The sequence below is a fragment of the Rhynchophorus ferrugineus genome, unplaced genomic scaffold (assembly GCF_030347505.1).
Source record: "Rhynchophorus ferrugineus isolate W39M unplaced genomic scaffold, kcgeb_rfMv2 rfM4, whole genome shotgun sequence".
NCBI classification, from domain to species: domain Eukaryota; kingdom Metazoa; phylum Arthropoda; class Insecta; order Coleoptera; family Curculionidae; genus Rhynchophorus; species Rhynchophorus ferrugineus.
The window spans coordinates 14,970,948-14,991,453 of NW_027472583.1; the positions used below are offsets into that span (position 1 = coordinate 14,970,948).

Genomic DNA, 20,506 nt, shown 5'->3' on the forward strand with positions numbered 1-20,506 from the left:
GGTTATGGAATTATTTCTTGAATAAATAGTTGACAGTTCATTTCATAATCGTTCTTTATCAAGTAATCTAATTTACTTTTGCCTGAAGAGTTGCGTTTATTTTCTGGTAGCTCATGAGTTATTATATCAGATACTTCACTAATGACATTGTCAATATTATTTCAAGCTTGAATAAGACTGCATTTAAAAAGCCAAAAAAGCTCGAATCGGAAAAATTCAAGTTTAGAGGAAACACTACAACGCATTTTTTGTTACATTCACAAATTCATTCTTTTTAAAATAAATATTTCTATTCGATTTATGGGTATTTATGGCTGTAACTTTTTCCTCTATTTGCATCAGATTTCTTTCAGATTCAGATTTTCTTGAACATTCAAAAAATATCTTCTGATTAATTAATTTAAAGACCACTTCCTTAGGTACAGTTTTTAATTTTGTTACTATCAACTGGCTAAAAGTCGCGTAAGATTCCGATATAGATAATCGATAATATACGGGCCAATGGCGCTATATTAAATATCGAAACCTTCATTTAAATAACGGCCTTGTTTTGATAAACGGAGTACCACGAGCATGTTTGAAGGAGCTCGTAAAGCACGAAAGTGTGGCCCAGATAAATAATAGCGAAAGCGTGAGACGCATTCTTCTACAGTAGATTATTCCACTGGTCCACTTTACTTTCATAGCTCCCATTTCCATTGTAGTTTTTTTATCATATATTACAACAAGTATTCGCGGATTCTAAGTGGGATTTGCTTTTTGGTAAGTAATAGAAAATATTTTAGTGAGATTACATAATTATTTTTTGGGAGCTTTGCAGCATTGCATCCCTTATGCACCAGCTTCCATTGGCTGATATTAAATAGCAAGTTACACGACTGAGCAGAATCAATAGTTATTACCAAGATATATTATCAATTTTGGTCGAAATTAGGTGGTTAACCATGCACTGTCTAATGGATCCTGTTGAGATTTACAATAGCAGGCGATCCATCAGTTGTTAACACTATGGTATTTTTTTATTCCTCAAGATCCTTCATAATCATGAAGAATGTTGGAAGCTTCAACATCTGTATCAGCGATCATATCAGTCAAGGTATCCGTAGCACCATATCCAAGGCCTATTTTTAAAAACTTTTCACATAAATTGCATCTAGTACTATGTTCAAAAACAGCGGAGACATATCGACTAGGATTTCAAATTAATTTGCCAAATCATTTGGCACACATATACCTAATGAAACCATTGTAAGATGCCTGAAGAAGTATAATATATTATTTTTTAGGGATATATGTTTCGCTCCCAAAATGAATCTTGGTGCATGCCGTTAAAAGCGTAGCGGAAATCAATAAATACGACATAACATGCTTTCCACATCTAATACGTTCATAGACTGGCAGAGTGCGAAAATTTTATCCACACAACCGCAAGTGGATTTTAATGACTGATCTTTGCGATCTTATTTGTATTTTTCTCATAAATTCTTTTCCGACAATTAATATGAAAAATTCTCATAATTTTTACAGTGATAACTTTTTAGTTTTAGTCGCTTAACACTTTTAAGTTGTGGCATCTTTCGAGGTCGGTGTCTCCCTTTCATTCTACCGTCAGTAAACATTCGTTGGATATCCAGGACCGTGTTTTATATCGAGCTAGTTAACATATTTTAGTGACACTCAACAATTTTTTCATACACTTGCTTTTCTATTGCCTAATCATTTAGTAGATGTTCTCCTGCCTGATATTTATGTCATCTGATTAGAATTTTTGAAAAATCGTAAAAAGTTTACTGCAAACTTCAAGGATACAAGTGTAAATAAAAAAACAATTATATGTTTAAAAGTATTTTATTATAATAAATCAATCATATAATTTTGCTGCTAATATAAACTCAACAAAATAATTACAAAAACCATTATTAAATAATAATAAAAAACCAAAAGGCATCAGTCATTTTGCTACACCAAACAACTGTAATCAGTGAGCTAGACATACAACAAAAAAAAAATAAATCACTTAGAATCTGAATTAGGATTATTTCTAAGTATGGGATTTCCACCCATTTGGTTCTGTTGGTGCTCTAAAAGTTGAGCTAAACTTTGAGGTCCATGTCCACCAAATAATGAATGTTGTGGTCCATTAAATGGTGAGTTGTCAGGTATACTAGTATTTCCTCTAAATGATCCAGGTAAATTTGGAGTCCAACTATTATTAAATAATGAATAACCACCCATTTGTTGAGAATCTCCACTTAAAGATCGAGATGCTGGTAGAGGGGCTTCCTTCAACATCGCTTGGCGCATGGACATTGAAGACTGTGCTGTATCATCCATCCCAAAACTATTTCCTCTATTAACATTGCTCCAAGAAGACCCCAAAAAGTCAAACTGACTATTATTTGTAGAATTTCTTTGATACTGTGGGTTAAATTGAGTAAAAGGCATTCCACCAAAGGCTGGGTTCTCTGGTGGTCTCTGCTGCATATAATTCTGATTTGGCTGGGGATGATTTGGATAAAATCCTTGGGACTGCACTGGTGGATTTGGGCCCCACCAAGAGTTCTGATTATTTCCTGAACTAAATTTTACATCATCTCTTCCCCAGCTATTGTATGACATATTATACTTATTGTGGAAATTTTGCATTTTGTTTATTGCTTGACTGACTTGGGCATTTGTATTTGTTGCAATACTTGGAGGCGGTAAATTTGAAAAAGGAGTGTTCTTAGAAAATTGTGGCATCATAGAGTTCTCCGCTCCCTTGCCTAAATTTCTTAAACTAGTTAAATAATCGGTAGGCACCTGATTTGGTGTTGGCGGGGGTGGTTGAACTGGTTGTGCTGGAAACGCAGGATGGTTTTGATTGAAACTTTGAGTTCTTAGTGCAGGTGGAGGATTTGAAAATTGGTTATTTTGAACAGGTGGCAATAACGCAGCTGATTGAGGAACTTTCAGAGGTGGAGGTTGTTCAAATTTAACAGACTTATCTTTTTCCGACGATTCTTCTATACTAAATTTAACCTAACAATTAAAAAAGTGAATATAATAGAAAGTAATATAAGAAATAAATATACGAAATGTACCTGTTTATTCTCCTCCATTTTCTTAAATATACTTTGCAATGCAACATTTTGCTTAGGCCTTTTATTTTTAATCAAATCTATATTTTTCTGTGAGCCATCTGTAATACTATTTTCAATAACAGAAATCTTCACTTCTCTCTCCTCTCGCGCTTTTTCCAAAGAGCCTTGTGGCTTGAGTATACCTGCTTTTTTTTCTAAGAACAATTATGTTATTATTACGAGTAACTGACCACAATAAAAATTTTACCTATTTTAAATTTACTTTCAATAACGTCTTGTATGGTAAATGACTTCATTTCTTCTAAAAGATCTTTAGTTGGGTCTGGTTGTGACAGAGAAGGTTCAAAACAAGTGATACCTTTATTTTCAGTCCTAAGTAATTATTTTTTAAAAATGATTAAATACTGAAATTAAAATTACTTACTTTGTTATCAATTTGACACCATCCAATTCCAACCCACTTAGCCAATCTGCAAAATCAATAATTCTTCTCATTCGTATCATATTTTCCAATTTTGTATCTTCCAATTCCTCTTTACAGTCTAAATTTTTTAAATTATCATTTAACGGCAAGAACCCTTCCAAATCCTTATCCTCTTTCAAAGAATATGTTCGAACTAAAATTTTATCTTCATTTGATAATGAATAGCATATATATAAATTCCCTGGGCAGTACCTTACATGCATTTTGCCAAAAACTATTTTTGATAAAATTCTAACTGAAACTTTAGTAGTAAGCATTTAATTAACAGTAAAGTACTTTCCAGAATACTTTAAAAATCTTACATACATTTACAATAATTAAATGTTTTTAGATACTGCTGAGCTCTGTTTACCAATTTACATAAGCTTGGCCAAATTTGCATTCTTTCTTTAAATGTCTGACATTTGAGATATTCCGAATTGTTGAAAATAAAATACATTAGAAACTTAACTAAAAGTGTAAACATTATAATAACAATCTATCTAACATTGATTTAATATACCTGCTGGTAAAGCATAGTATTCCAATAAACTTTCGTCATTCTTTAAAGTATAAACAGGCATTAAAAAGGCACTCAGAGATCCTGCTATTAATTCCAAAATTAATTCTTTGACAATAACTTCATCTTCAGTAAGCTCATCCTCTTTATTTAGATGGACTATAGCATATAAATTAATTACTGTTATCTTTATAAGTTCCTCTTTTTTAAAACTTTGTGTAGCTACCAACGCAGTCATAACAGAATTCAAACTTTTTACTGCCAATTGTGCTTGTTTAATATCCGTAACAGTGTGAAAATATCCATGAGTACAAAGAAATAATTGTATATACTCATTTACAGTCATTTTTGTTTGAATCTTTTCAAATGGGCTGGAATTAAAAATTATCTTAACTAAGACTAACTCTACTTTCAAATGATTACCACTAATTAAAATACCTCTCTTTATCTATAGCAGCTGTTAAAATACTCATCAAGTTTGTTGTTGAAGCTGGAAAAGGATTTTTTACACAGATACCCCTAATATAATAAAATACGGTGGATAATTTATCTCCTTGACTTGCTTCTAATAGAGCCAATTGATTATATGGATGACCACTACTCGGTGACACTAAAATTGCTTGCCTGTAATATTAAACCATGGAACATTATAATTACAATAATATTTCTTAAATACTACTTGTAAAAACTCTCAGCTTGTCTTCTTTGACTTCTGTACCTTGCAATATCACCTAAATGTACTAAGCAATACTGACAAATGTAAGAGCATGAGGCAAACTGGGGCACATTGTTTTGTTCATTAGGAGTGGTTATTTGACCATAAACAATTCCACTGCGTCTATAAATTAAGTTTATTATTATTGTCAAAAGAAAATATCATCATTACCTGAAAGGTAAATCTATATCAAAAGTGTTGCATAATTCTTGAAGCAAAGTTAAATAAAATCCAGAGGCTGATTCCAAAGCCCATGTTAAAAGTGCTTGAAAATCTGATCTTCTAGAATTCTGGAGTACAAAACTGTTATTACTGAAACTTAAATACATAAGTTAAGAATACCTTTTTGTCCCTTGCATTTTCTTGTAAGTCAGCTATGTGATTCTTAAATCCAACATTCCATAAATCTTGCTCAACCTTTTTATCCAAAGCATATTCCAAATCTAGCACCAATACTTGATGGTAAATATTTTGCAATTTCTGTTGATTAGTCCATGCCTCAGAATCACTTAATAAATCACTTTTTTTAAGTACTTTTGGTTTTAAATCATCTGCTTGTCTAAAACATTTTTAAATACTTATATAGAAAAATTACAAAACTCAAATTTTATTTTAATCATGAAGAATAAATACTATTAAGTAACTGTAAAAACTACAGTATTCAACGACTTTTTATTTACTTTAACACTTGCATCGCAGCTTTGTATCCCATATTCAACTTTTATCAAGTAATCGTTTAAGATTGGTATACCTACAATCCATAATAATATTATGTTAATAAAAATAAATAGCATTTAATATATCTTATATTGTTTTAAATACTTGCATCATAACTAAATAGAACTTTAAAGAGAGTTTCTCCCCAGCGCTCATTATTTCTCCGTCATGTTGATATTTACGTCAAATTGACAGATATAAATGTCAGTTTAATAATTGGGACTAATTTGTATTAAGGTGTCTACTTATTTAATTATATTATCTATCGAACAATCATATCAAACAATATGTAATACAAATAAAATATTAACAAAACTTGAAAGATATATAATTATGTATTTTATATTTATTTAGGGACTTTTGTGTATCAAAACTTTTTTCTGGTATCAATTTAACTACCACTGCCGTTATAAATGTCACTGACAAGAAACAGAAAGTCTTTAGAGTCTCTTGGACTGAGCTATATTTGTAAGAATGGCGTCCAACGAAAATAATATGACTACCGGACAGCCCAATTTGCAGAAGCAAGATTTATCAAAATTGGTACGTATAATTTTCATTCAACTTTACGTGACGTAACGTAATTTTTTGTTTGTTATATTCACATGGCATACATAACCTAGTAATTTTAGTACAGTTGGCGCTAATGTGATGTGATTTGTTAGAGTAGAAACACAATTATTCTGTTACTTATGTGAATTAATTATTTTTAGGATGTAACAAAACTAACTGCCTTGTCACCCGAAGTTATTAGTAGACAAGCTACAATTAATATCGGTACCATTGGGCATGTAGCTCATGGCAAATCTACTGTAGTTAAAGCTATATCAGGCGTCCAAACCGTACGTTTTAAAAATGAACTGGAAAGAAACATTACTATTAAATTAGGTAAGTAATGTTTTTCTTAAGTAGTATTTTTTTATTTACCATATGTACTACATATGGTTAAATGTTTAGTTAGTTTTAAATATAAATAGGTATTTTAAGATACTTTTAAGTATTTTTCACTTTGAAAATACCCATTTTATAACAAAATTTAATATTAATTGGGTTCATTTAAATTTCCCATTATATGTGGCTTATGCATAAGCTATTGTGTCCTTAAAATACCTAGATTGTTTACTTACCTCCATATTTACCTTTCCACCATATGGGTATATTCAAATGTTGTCTTTGACTGTAACTTGTCTATAATTCATTAAAAGTATCTTGAAACTTTTTTTAATAATTTAAAATACTCATGTTGTCTTTTTTCTTTGCTTATAGACAAGCTACAGTACAATGACAAAGGCATAATAACGTGGCCACCAAATCTAAAAAACCAAAAAGTACATATAAATATAGAAATGGATAACAAAACACATCAGGAACAAAGAGGCCTTAAACGGAAATTACAATTTTTCAGTAATAAATCTGTATATAAACAAAAATATGTTGTTGAATCTATAGAAAAAATGGAATATGATATAAAAAGGAAAGACTATAAATATTATGTTAAATGGCATGGCTATCATGAAGAATGTAACACCTGGGAACCTATTGAACATCTTAGTGGTGCTGAAAAAATATTAGAAACTTTTTTCAACCTGTTTTTTAATGATACTTTAATAAAAGAATTTGGGCAAAAGTTTAATTTAGATGTTGATTTAGTTAATAATGAAATGTTATTACAAGTAGCGCCTGAAAGAAGTTTATTAAAGCTCCCAAGTAGGTTGGAAGCTCAAAAAAAACTGTTGAAATTTCTAAATGATCCTGTGTATCCACACTATACTAAGAAAATTGAAGAAGGTAGAAATGCCTTATTAATGTATTTGTTAATAATAAAAAGGGAAAATCAGCTAACAAAACTAAAAAGATGGGAAGACATTATTAATCGTATGGACAAATCTGACGCACCAATATCTATAATTAATGATGTTGATTTAGAATTTCCTCCAGAAAATTTTAGTTATATCAATGACTATGTCCCTACTGGAAATATTGAAATTCCAACATTTCCCGATGTACATTGTGAATGTACTGAATGTGGACCTGGAATCAAGTCTTGTTGTGGAAAACAAGTGAATCGTTCATTTAATTATACATTAAATGGTAAAATGAATGTAAATCCTGGTAACGCTATCTTTGAATGTAATAAGCTGTGCAAGTGCCCCCCAAATTGTAGAAATCGTGTAGTGCAGCAAGGTCGCCGAGTACCTTTGTGTATTTTTCGTACAGATAATGGTTGTGGTTGGGGTGTAAAGGTAATGCGAAGAATTTTTTGTGGCACTTTTCTCTGCGAGTATGTTGGTGAAGTGATAGATCACGAAGAAGCAGAACGACGAGGTAAAGAATATGATGCTGAAGGTCGTACATACCTTTTCGATTTGGATTATAATACTCGGGATAATTTATACACTGTTGACGCTGCCAAATATGGAAACGTGTCACACTTTATAAATCATTCCTGTGATCCTAACTTGGGTGTATATGCAACCTGGATTAACTGTCAAGATCCTAATATTCCAAGACTGGCCTTGTTTGCCTTAAGAGAAATTGCTAAAGGAGAAGAGCTTACATTTGATTATATGATGAATATAGATGAATTGTCTGAGGTCAGAACACCAGAAAAGGGCAGAACTAAATTAGACACTCCTGAAAAAGTTGGACCATCAACTAACCGACCCTCCTGCAAGTGTGCTTCTGATTCTTGTCGTAGATATTTGTTTTAATTTAATTCTCAACATGCTATATATCCCTGTCATGCAGAGCAAGATATATAGAAAATAATTAGGTTACTAACTTAATTATAATATTTAGTATATTATTATATTGTTATTCTCATTTAAGACAGTAACCTAGAATCTACAATAACTATTACATCTAATGTGTTCCATTTAGATCGATATTGAACTTGATTTGTATTTTGTTGAACCAACAAGTAAATGAATCAAATAGAAATGTATTATATTAATATACGTTAGTATATTCCTACTTTTACAAAAATTAGTAATCTAAGATTCAGCCGATTGTTGTATTTTTATATAGATTGTTCAAAATTTATATATAGATATTGTTTTAGTTATCTTTTTGTCTTGGTACTGCTGAATCTGGCAATACCAAGATTTAGGGGTTTTTTATTTGATTACTATTTGTTCAAGATTATTCTATTGAAGTGTTTTTAGAGAAATTTAAATTAATTCATATTTTAAGTAAATTCAACAAAAGGTTATTTGTTTAAAAGTAAGATTTTGTCTTTGTTATACACTTTTTAATATATATTATGCCTTAATTTGATTAATCGTTTTGCATGGGCTGTATCAATTACGCATTAAAAAACTTGGTTCTATTTTCCAATGATCATTTAAAATTCGATATATTTTATATGTAAATTATATTTTACATTCTTAGTAAATAAGAATAATGAAGGTCGTGTCATGTCATTAATCGTGTAGTTATAATTTTGTAATGACTAAAATAATTTCTTTATGCCTGAAAATCAAAACTTAAATTTGTTTGACATTGTATATTTTATTTGTAATAACTATTGGATGAGTTAATTACTAGGTGAATTTATAATACATTAATTTTTGGTGATATTTACTTATGTTAATTTCCTGTTTAACTTGGGTTCGTTATAATGGCGATAGATATACATTTAGTTATTACTTAAGTAATATTTATCAAGTTGCATCGCTTTCCATTCTTATATTTTCCATTATATATAGAGGACCACAATTAGTTTAAGTTACATGTATTACAGTTTTTAGCTGTATTTTTTATACTTAGTATTAAGGATAATACAATAAAAACAGTAGAACATATTTTTGAAATCAATTTATTTTATTATTTATATTTTATACATTGCAGAATATTTAATATAATCAAGCTGTCAGGCTAGGGTCAATACGTGACTTTGGTACTTTCTATACAAAATATGTATGTTAACATTTTTAGGTATTAATAAACTACAGTACGTTCAATTATCTAAACAAAAAATGTTCTGTTTGAAATTATCTTTTTTTAGTTATTATATTTGTATTGAATTTTTATCTTATCTGAATTTATATTTTACGTGTTTTTAATTGATATATTAATGATGCTAAATACCGGCCTTCTAATTTTCATTAGCTTGAAATATAACCCGATGAGTTAGAAAAATATTGGTATAGATATAATTTTTGCTGGTGTGACGCTTATACAGTACTGACGGTACTGTAGGGAACGTTTGAATTTCGCTCTGGACATGGACATTGACTACAAAATAGCCGTCATATTTATCTCGACAAACAATTATTAGCAATTGCAAGACTATTCAATAATGGATCAATAATCAACGTGGATAATTTTCTTCAGGTTATGCTAATGCGAAAATTTATAAATGTGACAATGAAAAATGTCCCAGACCTACTTGTTACATCTCTGGTTCTTCCTCGAAAGACGACAGTTTTCCCTGCCTTCGTCCTGCTTGTTCGGGAAGATTCCAATTGGTACGGCACGTAAGTTTCGTCGACTGTCCCGGTCACGACATTCTTATGGCAACCATGTTGAACGGAGCTGCGGTTATGGATGCAGCCTTACTTTTGATCGCTGGTAAAGTCAACATTTCATATAAATAAGAAAACATCCTAATTTATCTGTTTGTAGGAAACGAATCGTGTCCCCAGCCTCAAACCAGCGAACATTTAGCAGCCATTGAAATAATGAAATTGAAGCACATAATTATACTACAGAATAAAATTGATTTAGTAAAAGAAGCTCAAGCCAAGGAGCAATATGAACAGATCGTGAAGTTTGTTCAAGGTACCGTTGCGGAGGGTGCACCAATTATCCCCATATCTGCACAGCTGAAATATAATATTGAGGTAATATTAATTTATGTTACATGTATTAAATATATTTTTCAAATACTTAATTCAAAAGATGAATTATATACGTTTGAAGTACTTATTCAAGACACATATATTGAGAATGAAAAAACTCAAAAATAGTTGTTCAATAACACATGAAAGACTGAAACGTCCCGGGCCTAACACATAGAAGGCGCTAGTTTTATTGCATTCACCGCTTTTTCAGTTAGTATTAACCTTCAAAAGAAAGCTGATAAAATTTCATGATATTCTACTCATAAGTTTGTGAGTTATTGCTAAGATCGACACTACTTTTGTTATTTCCAAAACAATAGATCAAAAACAATTTCGTGTTTTAAGGTTACACTGCTTCTTGATTGGAAAAATACTGTTCAAGCCAAGCAATGACTCGAAAAGTGTTACTCCGTTCTTATATATCAGATACAACAATAAGACATCGGTTTGCTGACTTCAAATGTGGTCGTAGAGACACAGTTTTCAAGACACAGAATTCCAAGTTATTTAGCATTATTAATTTTATTATTTATATGCAGTTGATTATTTGTAAACTCAATATGCACTTTATGCCTGAGCCTAGTCATGTATGTCACTGCTTGCGTGTGGCAATTTTCTGGTTGCTTCTTCACTTTATTCTCCAATCATCGGCAAATGTTTGTAAATAATTAATAAATAATTAATCCCAATACACTATCTTCTGGTACACTTGCTTTAATTTCTTTTATTGTAGAGGAGGTTTCTTCTTGTTTGACCTACTGCTATACCTAAGATTTGAATAATTAATTGTATTGTTTTGTATATATTTTCTGTGAGTTGTGGATAAGTCACAAGTGTCTAACCTTGTCACACTATTGGATTTTTCAAGGATGTCTGTGATTTTTTGCAAGAGTTGTGTAATAATAAAATTGATGTTTTTTCTTTTTATAATCAGTTTTAGCTTTTTCTACAGGACTTTTTTCAAGCTTATTTTGGCGGTTTTTCAAGTTTTGGGCCAATTATTGGGTTATTTATTGGTTCGCTTTTGATCTCCAAAATTTCCCTCTTCAATCTATATATTGTATTATTTGATTTATTTTTATTTTCAGGCGTTCACGTGGTTTTCTTTTTTCACCTATCGTTTTCTCGATTTTGTCACGAATTTATTCAAGTTTAATTTTCTAGTTGCCTTAAGTGGCACATTTAACTCTATGCGGTTGCTTAGATATCGTTTAAATCCTTCTTAGTCTGTTTTGTCGGATTTTTTCCCTAGTTTATACATCTTATTAGCTTTAGTTGTCATTTTAATAACTTTGCTTTTTTATTGTAACTTCTAGGACAGTAAATTGTCGGTAGTGTAGTTAAAGTTAAACAATTGTTACAAAACAATTACCTTAGTTAATTGCTACCGCTGCTACTTTTTTTCTGTTTTTTGATGTATTAGCTCTACATTTAATGAAATAATTTGTCAATGGATTTTCAGATATGAGGCAAATCTGAAATTTTTTTGTCAGCCGAAGAATTAATTTAGAACGAGTTTGCTGCTGTTGAAATCGTTAGCATTTGAAATAGTGATCCTAACATTTCATTTACTAGTTCTGATAGTTGAGATCGCTGTCATATTGCGGTATTCTACTGTTTGCCTTCTTATTCTTAGACATGCTTTTAAAACTATAAACATTCATATGAAGGCGTTTAACTACAGTCACGCATTCAATATAGTATTTTGACACTGGTTAAGATACTGTAGAAATATCAGAGACAAAAAATGCAAATATATGTCAAAGATTTAGTACTTCAGTGTCCAAAAAGACCCTACGCATTAAAAGACCCTACGCATTGAATTTGGAGGTCCATGCATTGAACATTTGTCATGTGAACATATATTTACACTGAAAACAAAATTACGGTACATATTTATTTTCTCATCAAATTTATCAATCTGGTTATTTGTTATGAGTGTGTGGACTGTTTAAGATTATTAACGCATTTAAATTATAAATGGAGAGATTAGTTAAGTATGATCATTGTTGGCGGCAGTTACTTTGAAGGTAATTCATGTAATATAGAACTTCATTCAAATTTACTATCTTAAATAATTGAGGTATCATCCTTGTATAACTTTTGTGGAATAAATAGTGTATTAATTATTATTACAGCCATAACAGAACTTTTAGGTTGGGGCAAAGTATTTTCGGTTTTTCCTAATATTCTTATTATTGTTTTAAATTATAATAGTAAGTTTAATGTTTAGACAAATCCTTGTTCATACATGTCAATGAGGTCATACTATAGGCGTTTGAAAGGTAATACCCTGGATATAAAGGTAACGTTATCCGTTTACTCAGTCAAAAGTCATTGCGCTTTGAAAATAGAGATTCCAGAGAAACATTTTCATAGATTTTGTTTCTTACTTCCGAAATATATAGCGCAGGCTGATTGGACATGGTGTAGTGTTTATGGTGATGAATAGAAAATTAGTTCAACGATGAACTGGTAACTAACTCGGCTAAACTATTAATCTCGTTAACACTACTGTTAACAACTATGGCTATTGAAGCAAGCGATGGCCACAACTGATCACTGGGATAGCTGTTTTCTCTCATGACAATTTTAGACTACACACATCCTTGGAGAGATTAACTGGGATGTTTGATGATGAGAAAATGACGTATACAGTTACGGTATACCATCGATTAGTGAAAAAACTGAAATTATTTTTCCTCAATTTTATACAATGCATATTTGAATGTTTACATTGTGTATAACACCATTTCATTAATAACATTAACATCATTAATTACAATGCGTCTGTTTGTAGGTTTTGTGTGAGTATATCACCAAGAAAATTCCCATACCACAACGAGATTTTACTTCGCAGCCACGTTTAATCGTTATTCGATCATTCGATGTTAATAAACCAGGTTGTGAGGTTAACGATCTGAAGGGTGGTGTAGCGGGAGGCAGTATTTTAAGAGGTGTTCTCAAGGTTGGGCAGGAGATTGAAGTTAGACCTGGTCTAGTCAGTAAAGATTCTGAGGGAAATATTACCTGCCGACCTATATTCTCAAGGTACATAGTAATATAATTCCGTCAACATTCAATAATTTTTATATTTTTTAGAATCGTTTCTCTTTATACCGAACAAAATAAGCTCCAGTTCGCCGTTCCCGGAGGCCTGATTGGTGTGGGTACCAAAATCGAACCTACGCTCTGCAGAGCTGATCGGTTGGTGGGTCAAGTTCTCGGAGCTGTCGGCGCGTTGCCAAGTATTTTCATTGAATTGGAAGTAAATTATTACCTCCTTAAACGTCTGTTGGGGGTACGTACAGAAGGTGATAAAAAAGGTGCAAAAGTGCAGCGTCTAACAAGAGGCGAGATGTTGCTGGTCAATATTGGTTCTCTTAGTACGGGTGGGAGGGTAGTGGCTACGAAAGCCGATTTAGGTAAAATAGCCTTATCTAATCCTGTTTGTACGGAGATTGGCGAAAAGATTGCTCTAAGTAGAAGAGTGGAGAATCATTGGCGTCTCATCGGTTGGGGACAGATTACCAGAGGAGCCACCATTCAACAATCAGTAACTAAATAATAGAACCCAAATTGATCATCTTTTATTTCTTTGATTTATTTATACCTAGAAAACTGTTACTAATCTTTACGTCTTAAATTAATTCAATATGTTCTGTTTATTGAGCTTTAGTTTATATAAGAGGTGTTATAATTTGAACTGTATACATAAGTTTTCTAATATATATAACATATACAGAATTTGATTTTATTTGCCCAATCCTACTTTATTACCATGTCAACAATTTCTTTTAATTACATTTTTTATAGAGTTGAATAATTATTGAAGTATTTCCATTATGAAACTATGGGTTAAATAATTCATTCCACTGTTATCTCTAACTGTTGTATTATCTTTGCATTGATATTTGAAGTCATTTAATCCCAAAAACCTCATTAAAGGAAACATTTAAGAGCACTTTGATGCTTTTGTGATTCATTGTCCTTATAAGCAACTACTTATTTGACTACTTTCAAATTAACGTTAAATAAGTTCAAGTGTTAAACAACGTGATGATCCTTTAATTTATATATCACTGGTGCTCCTGTTATTAAGTAATTTAAAAATTATCAATATGGTATATTAACAGTTGCAAGAATGCAAAGATTATTACCTTGATACTACAAATGTTAAGCAGATATAATTTCTGTATTTTTATATGTTCCTTACTTTTTAGGTTTGCTATGATAACATTTAAAATTGTTTTGCATTCTAAATATTAATACAATAACATTATATTTTACTTAATGATAAACTACCGAAAAAATAGAGGTTGAGTTAAAAATATAAATATAATGAAGGTAAATGGCTTTTCTATTCGAGAGAAAAATGGCTTAAAGCAAAGCAAAATTCAAAGTACAACATGCACTTAAATAATTACACTAAGAAAGAAATGTTATCCAAAGAATTCCACTTAAATATAATTTATTTTCTTCAATATAGGCTTCGTTTTATTTACATATATCATTATGTATGACATATATTCCTTTATCCCTATAAACATTAAAAAAAGAATATTATTCTTAATTACTTGGAAAAGCAGCTCTTTTATTATCTGAAGGTTTAAAGTATTATACATTAAATTACATAGAACAAAAACTAAAATGGTCAGTCATATCCAATAAATATTAAAAAAGTTGCATGGAATATCCTTTGATGCTTTTATAAAATATATATGGAATAGAAATATTAAGAAAAAAAAACTATGAAAATAATGATCAATCTATTTAACTATTTATACAACAGTATGGTTTAATTGTAACATAAAATTATCCTACAATAAAAGAAATAACATGACTTTAATTTACATATATTTTAATTATAAGTTTGTTTGCCAATGTACTCACATATTTTCACTTTGAAATTACCAGCGTTTTTAATTTTATTGAGATTTAAAGTGTAACTGAAAAGAAAAAAATAAAAAAAGATGCTTAAAATAGCAATAAAATTAAAACCGTTGTCTATGTTACTTATTCAGTAATAAAACTGTACCCGACTGAAAACTAAACACCATCTAATCAGCTGATAAATACCTGGTGAAAATTCCATTAAAACAACACAGTTTTATTTTTAGTTATTATAAAAGAGTAATTTCAAATTCCTAACGTTTTCCATTGTTGTAATTTAAAGTTCTTGATGGTGTTTTAAAATTAGAAGCAGCTTGTTGCTGAAGTTGATACGCTAGAGGATGAATTTTAAAGCCAAATAATCTAAAAGGGAAATAAAAACATGTAAATCAATTGAGATACAGCTATTATTGACATTATACCTAGGAACGAATTGGTTTGTGGGGCGCTTTGGTCTATATTCAGGGTGAACCATAAAAAGCATATGTGGAAAACCAGTACCAAAATATGCACCATCTGTGTGATGGTGCCTTGAAGATTTTGGGGTGTATACATCCATACATTTAGGGCAGTAAGATTTTACCATAGCTTCACCTACAAATTCACTTTAATTATTTTGTTAAAATATATTAACTAGTACTCACCTGGTACATCGGATAAACCTAATGGTAACATTGGTTGGGACTCACAATATACCCTTGGACAATATCCAAAATCACCAACTTGATATTTTTCAATCATCTGTGCAATGCCTCTATTAGTAAGAATATATCTTGCGTGAATGAGGCCATAAAGCATTTCAGCAGCTTGTTCAATGAGGTCTGATTGGTTAGGATTATCATCCAATTCATCATCTATAAACAACTCATAATATTATTGTTTTTTAACTTATTTGTGAACAATAGGATACCTGGTTCTAGGTCTAATATCATGTCCAATGCCTGCCTGTAATGCGGAACCTGCTCGTTCAAACCAGTCAAATTAAATTTGTCTTGAATATAATCTTCATCCACCTAAAATATAGTATGTTTAGACTGCTCCTGTAAACATATCCTACCTTATGTTACCTCACAAAAAAATTCGTTTCCTCTAAGCCCACAAAACCATGAAATCCATGATACTTCCTCTGAACTGCTCATTTTTCTGAAAATAACAGAGTGGAAAAAGGCTTCCTCAGACAAGAAATTTATTAATGTCACTGTCAACCGAATTTTAAGGTTCGGTTTGTTCGCTTGGCGGCAGTCTTATTGCTTGGTACCCCTCTAAGATAACTACGGTCTAATGATAGAGCGAGATGGAGAAACAAATTATGTGCTCTTGTCAAGTGCCAACCCACGTTTACTTGTCGTTTTTACGACCATTTTGTCGCCTAGTGTTATCACTGAGTATACCCAAAAAATATTTTTGACAAACCAAACTCAAATAATGCTCTTGGTAGCTTTCCTTAATAAAAAAAATACATTTTTTTTTAAATATTTACCTTTTTGTACCTTGATTAGCCACGCTTACGACAGCTTCATCTACACGATGTAGAAACCGACGATAGCGCCGCCTAACAAGCTTTTGTCAAAATAGGAAACATTACAAGGGTTAGGCAAATATTGGAATTATTTACGTTACAAGTTATCGTTTAATAATTATGCCGAAGCCTTAAAAATTTCAACATTTTATTTATTTGTTTATTAAAATTAACAGGATTATTAAATAAACTAATTTCTTCTTTTTATGGGGTGATGCCATATAGGTTTTATAGCACTAACTAAATTTCTATCTTTTATAATAATTATCCTTATTGGTGCTTTATAAGGGTGATCATGGTGTAAATGCTTCCTTTTCTTTTTGTGGTCTAAAGACAAATTAAAACGGAATTATAAATATTGATATAATTTTCATCAATTAACCTTACCTGATATTTGATTGCTTTCTGTGCTGCCATTCAAAAATTCGGATATTGTTGAATCATTATTAGCCAAATCGTGTAAAAAATCTACGTCAAACTGACTCTTTTCTCTTATCCAATCTCGATATTGTGATACATCTGTGTATAATCCAAGATATCCAGGAACTGCACAATGAAATCCGAAAGATACTATGCCTTGAAGAACAATAAACAGTAATATTGAACAATTATAATATTTTTTACGTAACCATTTGGTTGTTTATATGTATATGATTGATTTTAAAATGTTAATCTTAAAATGGCGAAGGTGCCAGTTCAAAGGAAATTTTAAATAGGTAGCATCGAAAATAAGGTGAAATTTCATGGTTACTATTATATAAAACTTAATAGATAATTACCAATTAAGACATAGTTGCCATTTTCGTCTAATGCTTGCAGTGGGCCACCGCTATCACCCTTAAACATAAAATAATTTGCTTTAATAAATAAATCTAATAATATTTTCATTTTTTTTTTAAATTTATAATTATTTGGTTATACTTGAAACTGGGTTTTGGATCGTAGTCCAATGTTAATTCCAATATAACACATTTACATACCTGACAAGTATCAATACCTCCTGTTAAATAGCCAGCACAAAAAGCATTTTTTACTGCTTTTTCATCATTTCCAGTATCCTTAATCATCTTCTTACATACATCATCAGTATAAATCAATAAACGTGCTTCATGTAGAGTGCATGGCAGGGGACCTTGGTACTTCAAGGTACCCATACCTGGCACAGTCCCTTCTTTTGGCTTTAAACTTATCACTGAAAGAAGTTAAATATATTAAGTTATAGTTGACTCAAATAGTTACTGGGGACTTTGTTAATAATTCAGTAATATCTTTACAGGTTAATGTTTGTTGGAATATTTAATATGTATTTTTAACATATAGGGATATATATACCTTTCGGTGGCAAACATATGGGATGATATAAGTCTGTTTTATTGGCTAGTGTTAGCAGACAAATATCATAATAGGGTTTCATACTCATATAAAGCTCATGAAGTTGTACTTTTTCTACTTTGTATTCAGTTACAGTGTTTTCAGTTGAACAAATGTTATACATGCCAAGTCTTACTGTATAGACATCTTCTAATTTGATTCCTGTCTTACTAAAAATTAAATTTGGCGTACTTATATAGGACCAGACTTGATATTAATGTATACTCACTTTGCCGTTTCAACGTACTCTCGATAGCAATGTGCTGCTGTTAGAATAGTCCTGGGCCCTATCAAGGCGCCTCCGCAGCTCACTTGTTTTTGTCTTATAAGGGCTGCATACCATGGGTATCTGTAATATCCAACATCGTATCCGGCAACTACCCTATAGTTTTGAAGAACAAATTCAGTACCTAGAGGACGTCCACAGGGACGGTCTACAACATAACGTAACATTAATATGAAAGCTAATGAGAGCGTTGTGAAATTACCACGCAGTATTTTCTCTAATAAAATGTGAGAGACGTTTGTGACTAAAATCCATATTTGTATCTCAAACGCAAGAACGAGTTTCATTATTATTACCGGTAAAATGACTAGAGCACGGTACAATTGACAGTAACATTTAAAATTTTTGCATAACTTTGTAGATAATGTAAAGTTATTCCAATGCCACTAATTTTACTATCTGTAAAAGTTAAACAATATAAAGCGAAGTCAGTCAAGGCTTCTAGGCTCATTACTGATCTGATTTATCATGTTTCACAGGAATAGTATATTACTAAACCTAACTATATAACACATGGACTGAAAAGTCCCAGATCTGACACATAGATGGCGCTAGTTTTACTTCAATCACCGGTTTTCAGTTAGTACTAACCTTCAAAAGAAAGCTGTTAAATTTCATGATCTTCTACTCATACATTTGTGATGCAATCCATCTCTTGGCCCACCTCAACAGACATTATCCATCATAAATGACATTATCCCCTCTCTAAAGGGGAAAGACTTCCAGTCAGTTCATCTTCTGAAGAGCGCAGTCTCTCCCAGAGACCTACAGCTGTCCATGAAACGTCTGTCTTCTAAAAAAGCTCCAGGTATAACAGCAAACCATCTGAAAAACCTCACTAGCAAGCAGCTATCAGAACTTGCTAACATTATCAATTCCATCCAGAGGTTAAAATATTTTCCAAGGAACTGGAAACGTGCGCTTATCGCCGCCGTTCCTAAAAAGGGTACCAAGTCCAGTCCATCAGACTGCAGGCCCATCAGCCTGATTAGTTCGCTTTCCAAGCTTGCCGAAAAAGCGATACTACACGCTTTAAACAACTTCACAGACGGATACGGCATAATTCCGAACGAACAATTCGGTTTCCGTGCCAAACATTCAAGCTGCCCGCGTCACAGCTATAATCCACCAGTCATTAAGAAGAGGTCGAAAAATTGGAGCCGTCTTTTTAGATGTTTCTAAAGCTTTCGATCAAGTATGGCACCATGGTCTAGTATTCAAAGCCAAACAACTATGTCTACCCAATGACCTAATACCCTAATAGATTCATACTTGGATGGTCCTTTCAAGTGAGAATCGGTGACGCAGTCTCATGTCATAAAGAGATTTCCGCAGGAGTCCCTCAAGGTGCTCCACTAGCCCCAGTTCTATTTAATCTCTATATGACTGACTTCCTACTCCACAAACTTTCCCACGCAGCATTTTATGCAGATGATACCGCTTTTTTCACAATCGGTTATAATACCGATACTATTCGCAACAGACTCCAAGTCCAGCTAAACCAAGCGATAGCGTGGTACAGATTCTGGCGGCTACAGATAAACCCGAGCAAAACTCAGGCGATTCTGTTTCACCGCAAGAAAAACCATTTGGTGTGATAGCTCCTAGCTAGTGAGATATTGTGCTAAAAGAGACACCATTTTTGTCATTTTCAAAACAATGACGACAAACAATTTCGTGTTTACACTGTTTCTTGATGGGAAACAATACCATTCAGGCGAAGCAATGGCTTGAAAAATGGGTTGGTTTCCACAAAAATCCATAAAATCGTACTAAAAAGGAAAAATCGTACTACAAAAATGGCGTCGAAAAGTTGGAGGGTCGCTATAATCAGTGTATCACCCTTGAAGGGAATTATGTTGAATAAAAAAAACTAATTTTGCCAAAAAATGTATTTTGCCATGGTAGTCCGGGGACTTTTCAATTGACCGTAAGGCATAAAAACGACGGGTAAAATATTTCTGTTTAAATTAGATAAAAATATGATTTGCAGCCAAACTATCTCCTAGAAGTCCACATCTCAGATAATCTGGCTATAAAATGGCAATTTTGAAGGACTAGATTTATTGACTCGTAATGATCTATATAATATTCA

At 31.7% G+C, this 20,506-nt stretch overlaps 4 protein-coding genes across 5 annotated transcripts; 1 reads left to right on the forward strand and 3 right to left on the reverse strand.

The window, feature by feature from the left end:
• Nucleotides 1–1,829: 1,829 nt before the first annotated feature.
• Nucleotides 1,830–5,746, reverse strand: LOC143195766 (uncharacterized). Its single transcript, XM_076403207.1, has 12 exons — nt 5,608–5,746; nt 5,462–5,532; nt 5,124–5,340; nt 4,953–5,071; nt 4,746–4,904; nt 4,505–4,690; nt 4,070–4,437; nt 3,874–4,017; nt 3,508–3,700; nt 3,331–3,455; nt 3,084–3,277; nt 1,830–3,021 (listed from the first exon to the last, which is right to left on the reverse strand). Exons 2-12 carry the CDS (start codon nt 5,491–5,493, stop codon nt 2,014–2,016), a joined length of 2,745 nt encoding a protein of 914 aa, XP_076259322.1. The 5' UTR covers nt 5,494–5,532; nt 5,608–5,746; the 3' UTR covers nt 1,830–2,013.
• On the forward strand, nt 5,729–14,089 carry LOC143195767 (eukaryotic translation initiation factor 2 subunit 3). Of its 2 annotated transcripts, XM_076403209.1 has the most exons (8): nt 5,729–5,787; nt 5,853–6,041; nt 6,212–6,386; nt 6,765–8,189; nt 9,834–10,070; nt 10,125–10,342; nt 13,143–13,393; nt 13,445–14,089. In XM_076403209.1, exons 2-8 carry the CDS (start codon nt 5,973–5,975, stop codon nt 13,908–13,910), a joined length of 2,841 nt encoding a protein of 946 aa, XP_076259324.1. In that variant the 5' UTR covers nt 5,729–5,787; nt 5,853–5,972; the 3' UTR covers nt 13,911–14,089. The 2 variants fall into 2 exon arrangements, with proteins under 2 accessions (XP_076259324.1, XP_076259323.1); XM_076403208.1 differs by lacking the exon at nt 6,765–8,189.
• A 1,007-nt stretch (nt 14,090–15,096) lies between these two features.
• On the reverse strand, nt 15,097–16,815 carry CkIIbeta (casein kinase II subunit beta). The gene is made up of 6 exons (XM_076403211.1): nt 16,716–16,815; nt 16,303–16,378; nt 16,146–16,248; nt 15,880–16,089; nt 15,658–15,829; nt 15,097–15,598 (listed from the first exon to the last, which is right to left on the reverse strand). The coding sequence occupies exons 2-6, from the start codon at nt 16,372–16,374 to the stop codon at nt 15,490–15,492; spliced, it is 666 nt and encodes a 221-aa protein (XP_076259326.1). The 5' UTR covers nt 16,375–16,378; nt 16,716–16,815; the 3' UTR covers nt 15,097–15,489.
• Nucleotides 16,816–16,885: 70 nt separating this feature from the next.
• Nucleotides 16,886–18,762, reverse strand: LOC143195768 (serine protease 33). Its single transcript, XM_076403210.1, has 7 exons — nt 18,614–18,762; nt 18,355–18,559; nt 18,087–18,295; nt 17,735–17,946; nt 17,534–17,591; nt 17,142–17,330; nt 16,886–17,081 (listed from the first exon to the last, which is right to left on the reverse strand). The coding sequence occupies exons 1-7, from the start codon at nt 18,696–18,698 to the stop codon at nt 16,945–16,947; spliced, it is 1,095 nt and encodes a 364-aa protein (XP_076259325.1). The 5' UTR covers nt 18,699–18,762; the 3' UTR covers nt 16,886–16,944.
• Between the last annotated feature and the right edge of the window lie 1,744 nt (nt 18,763–20,506).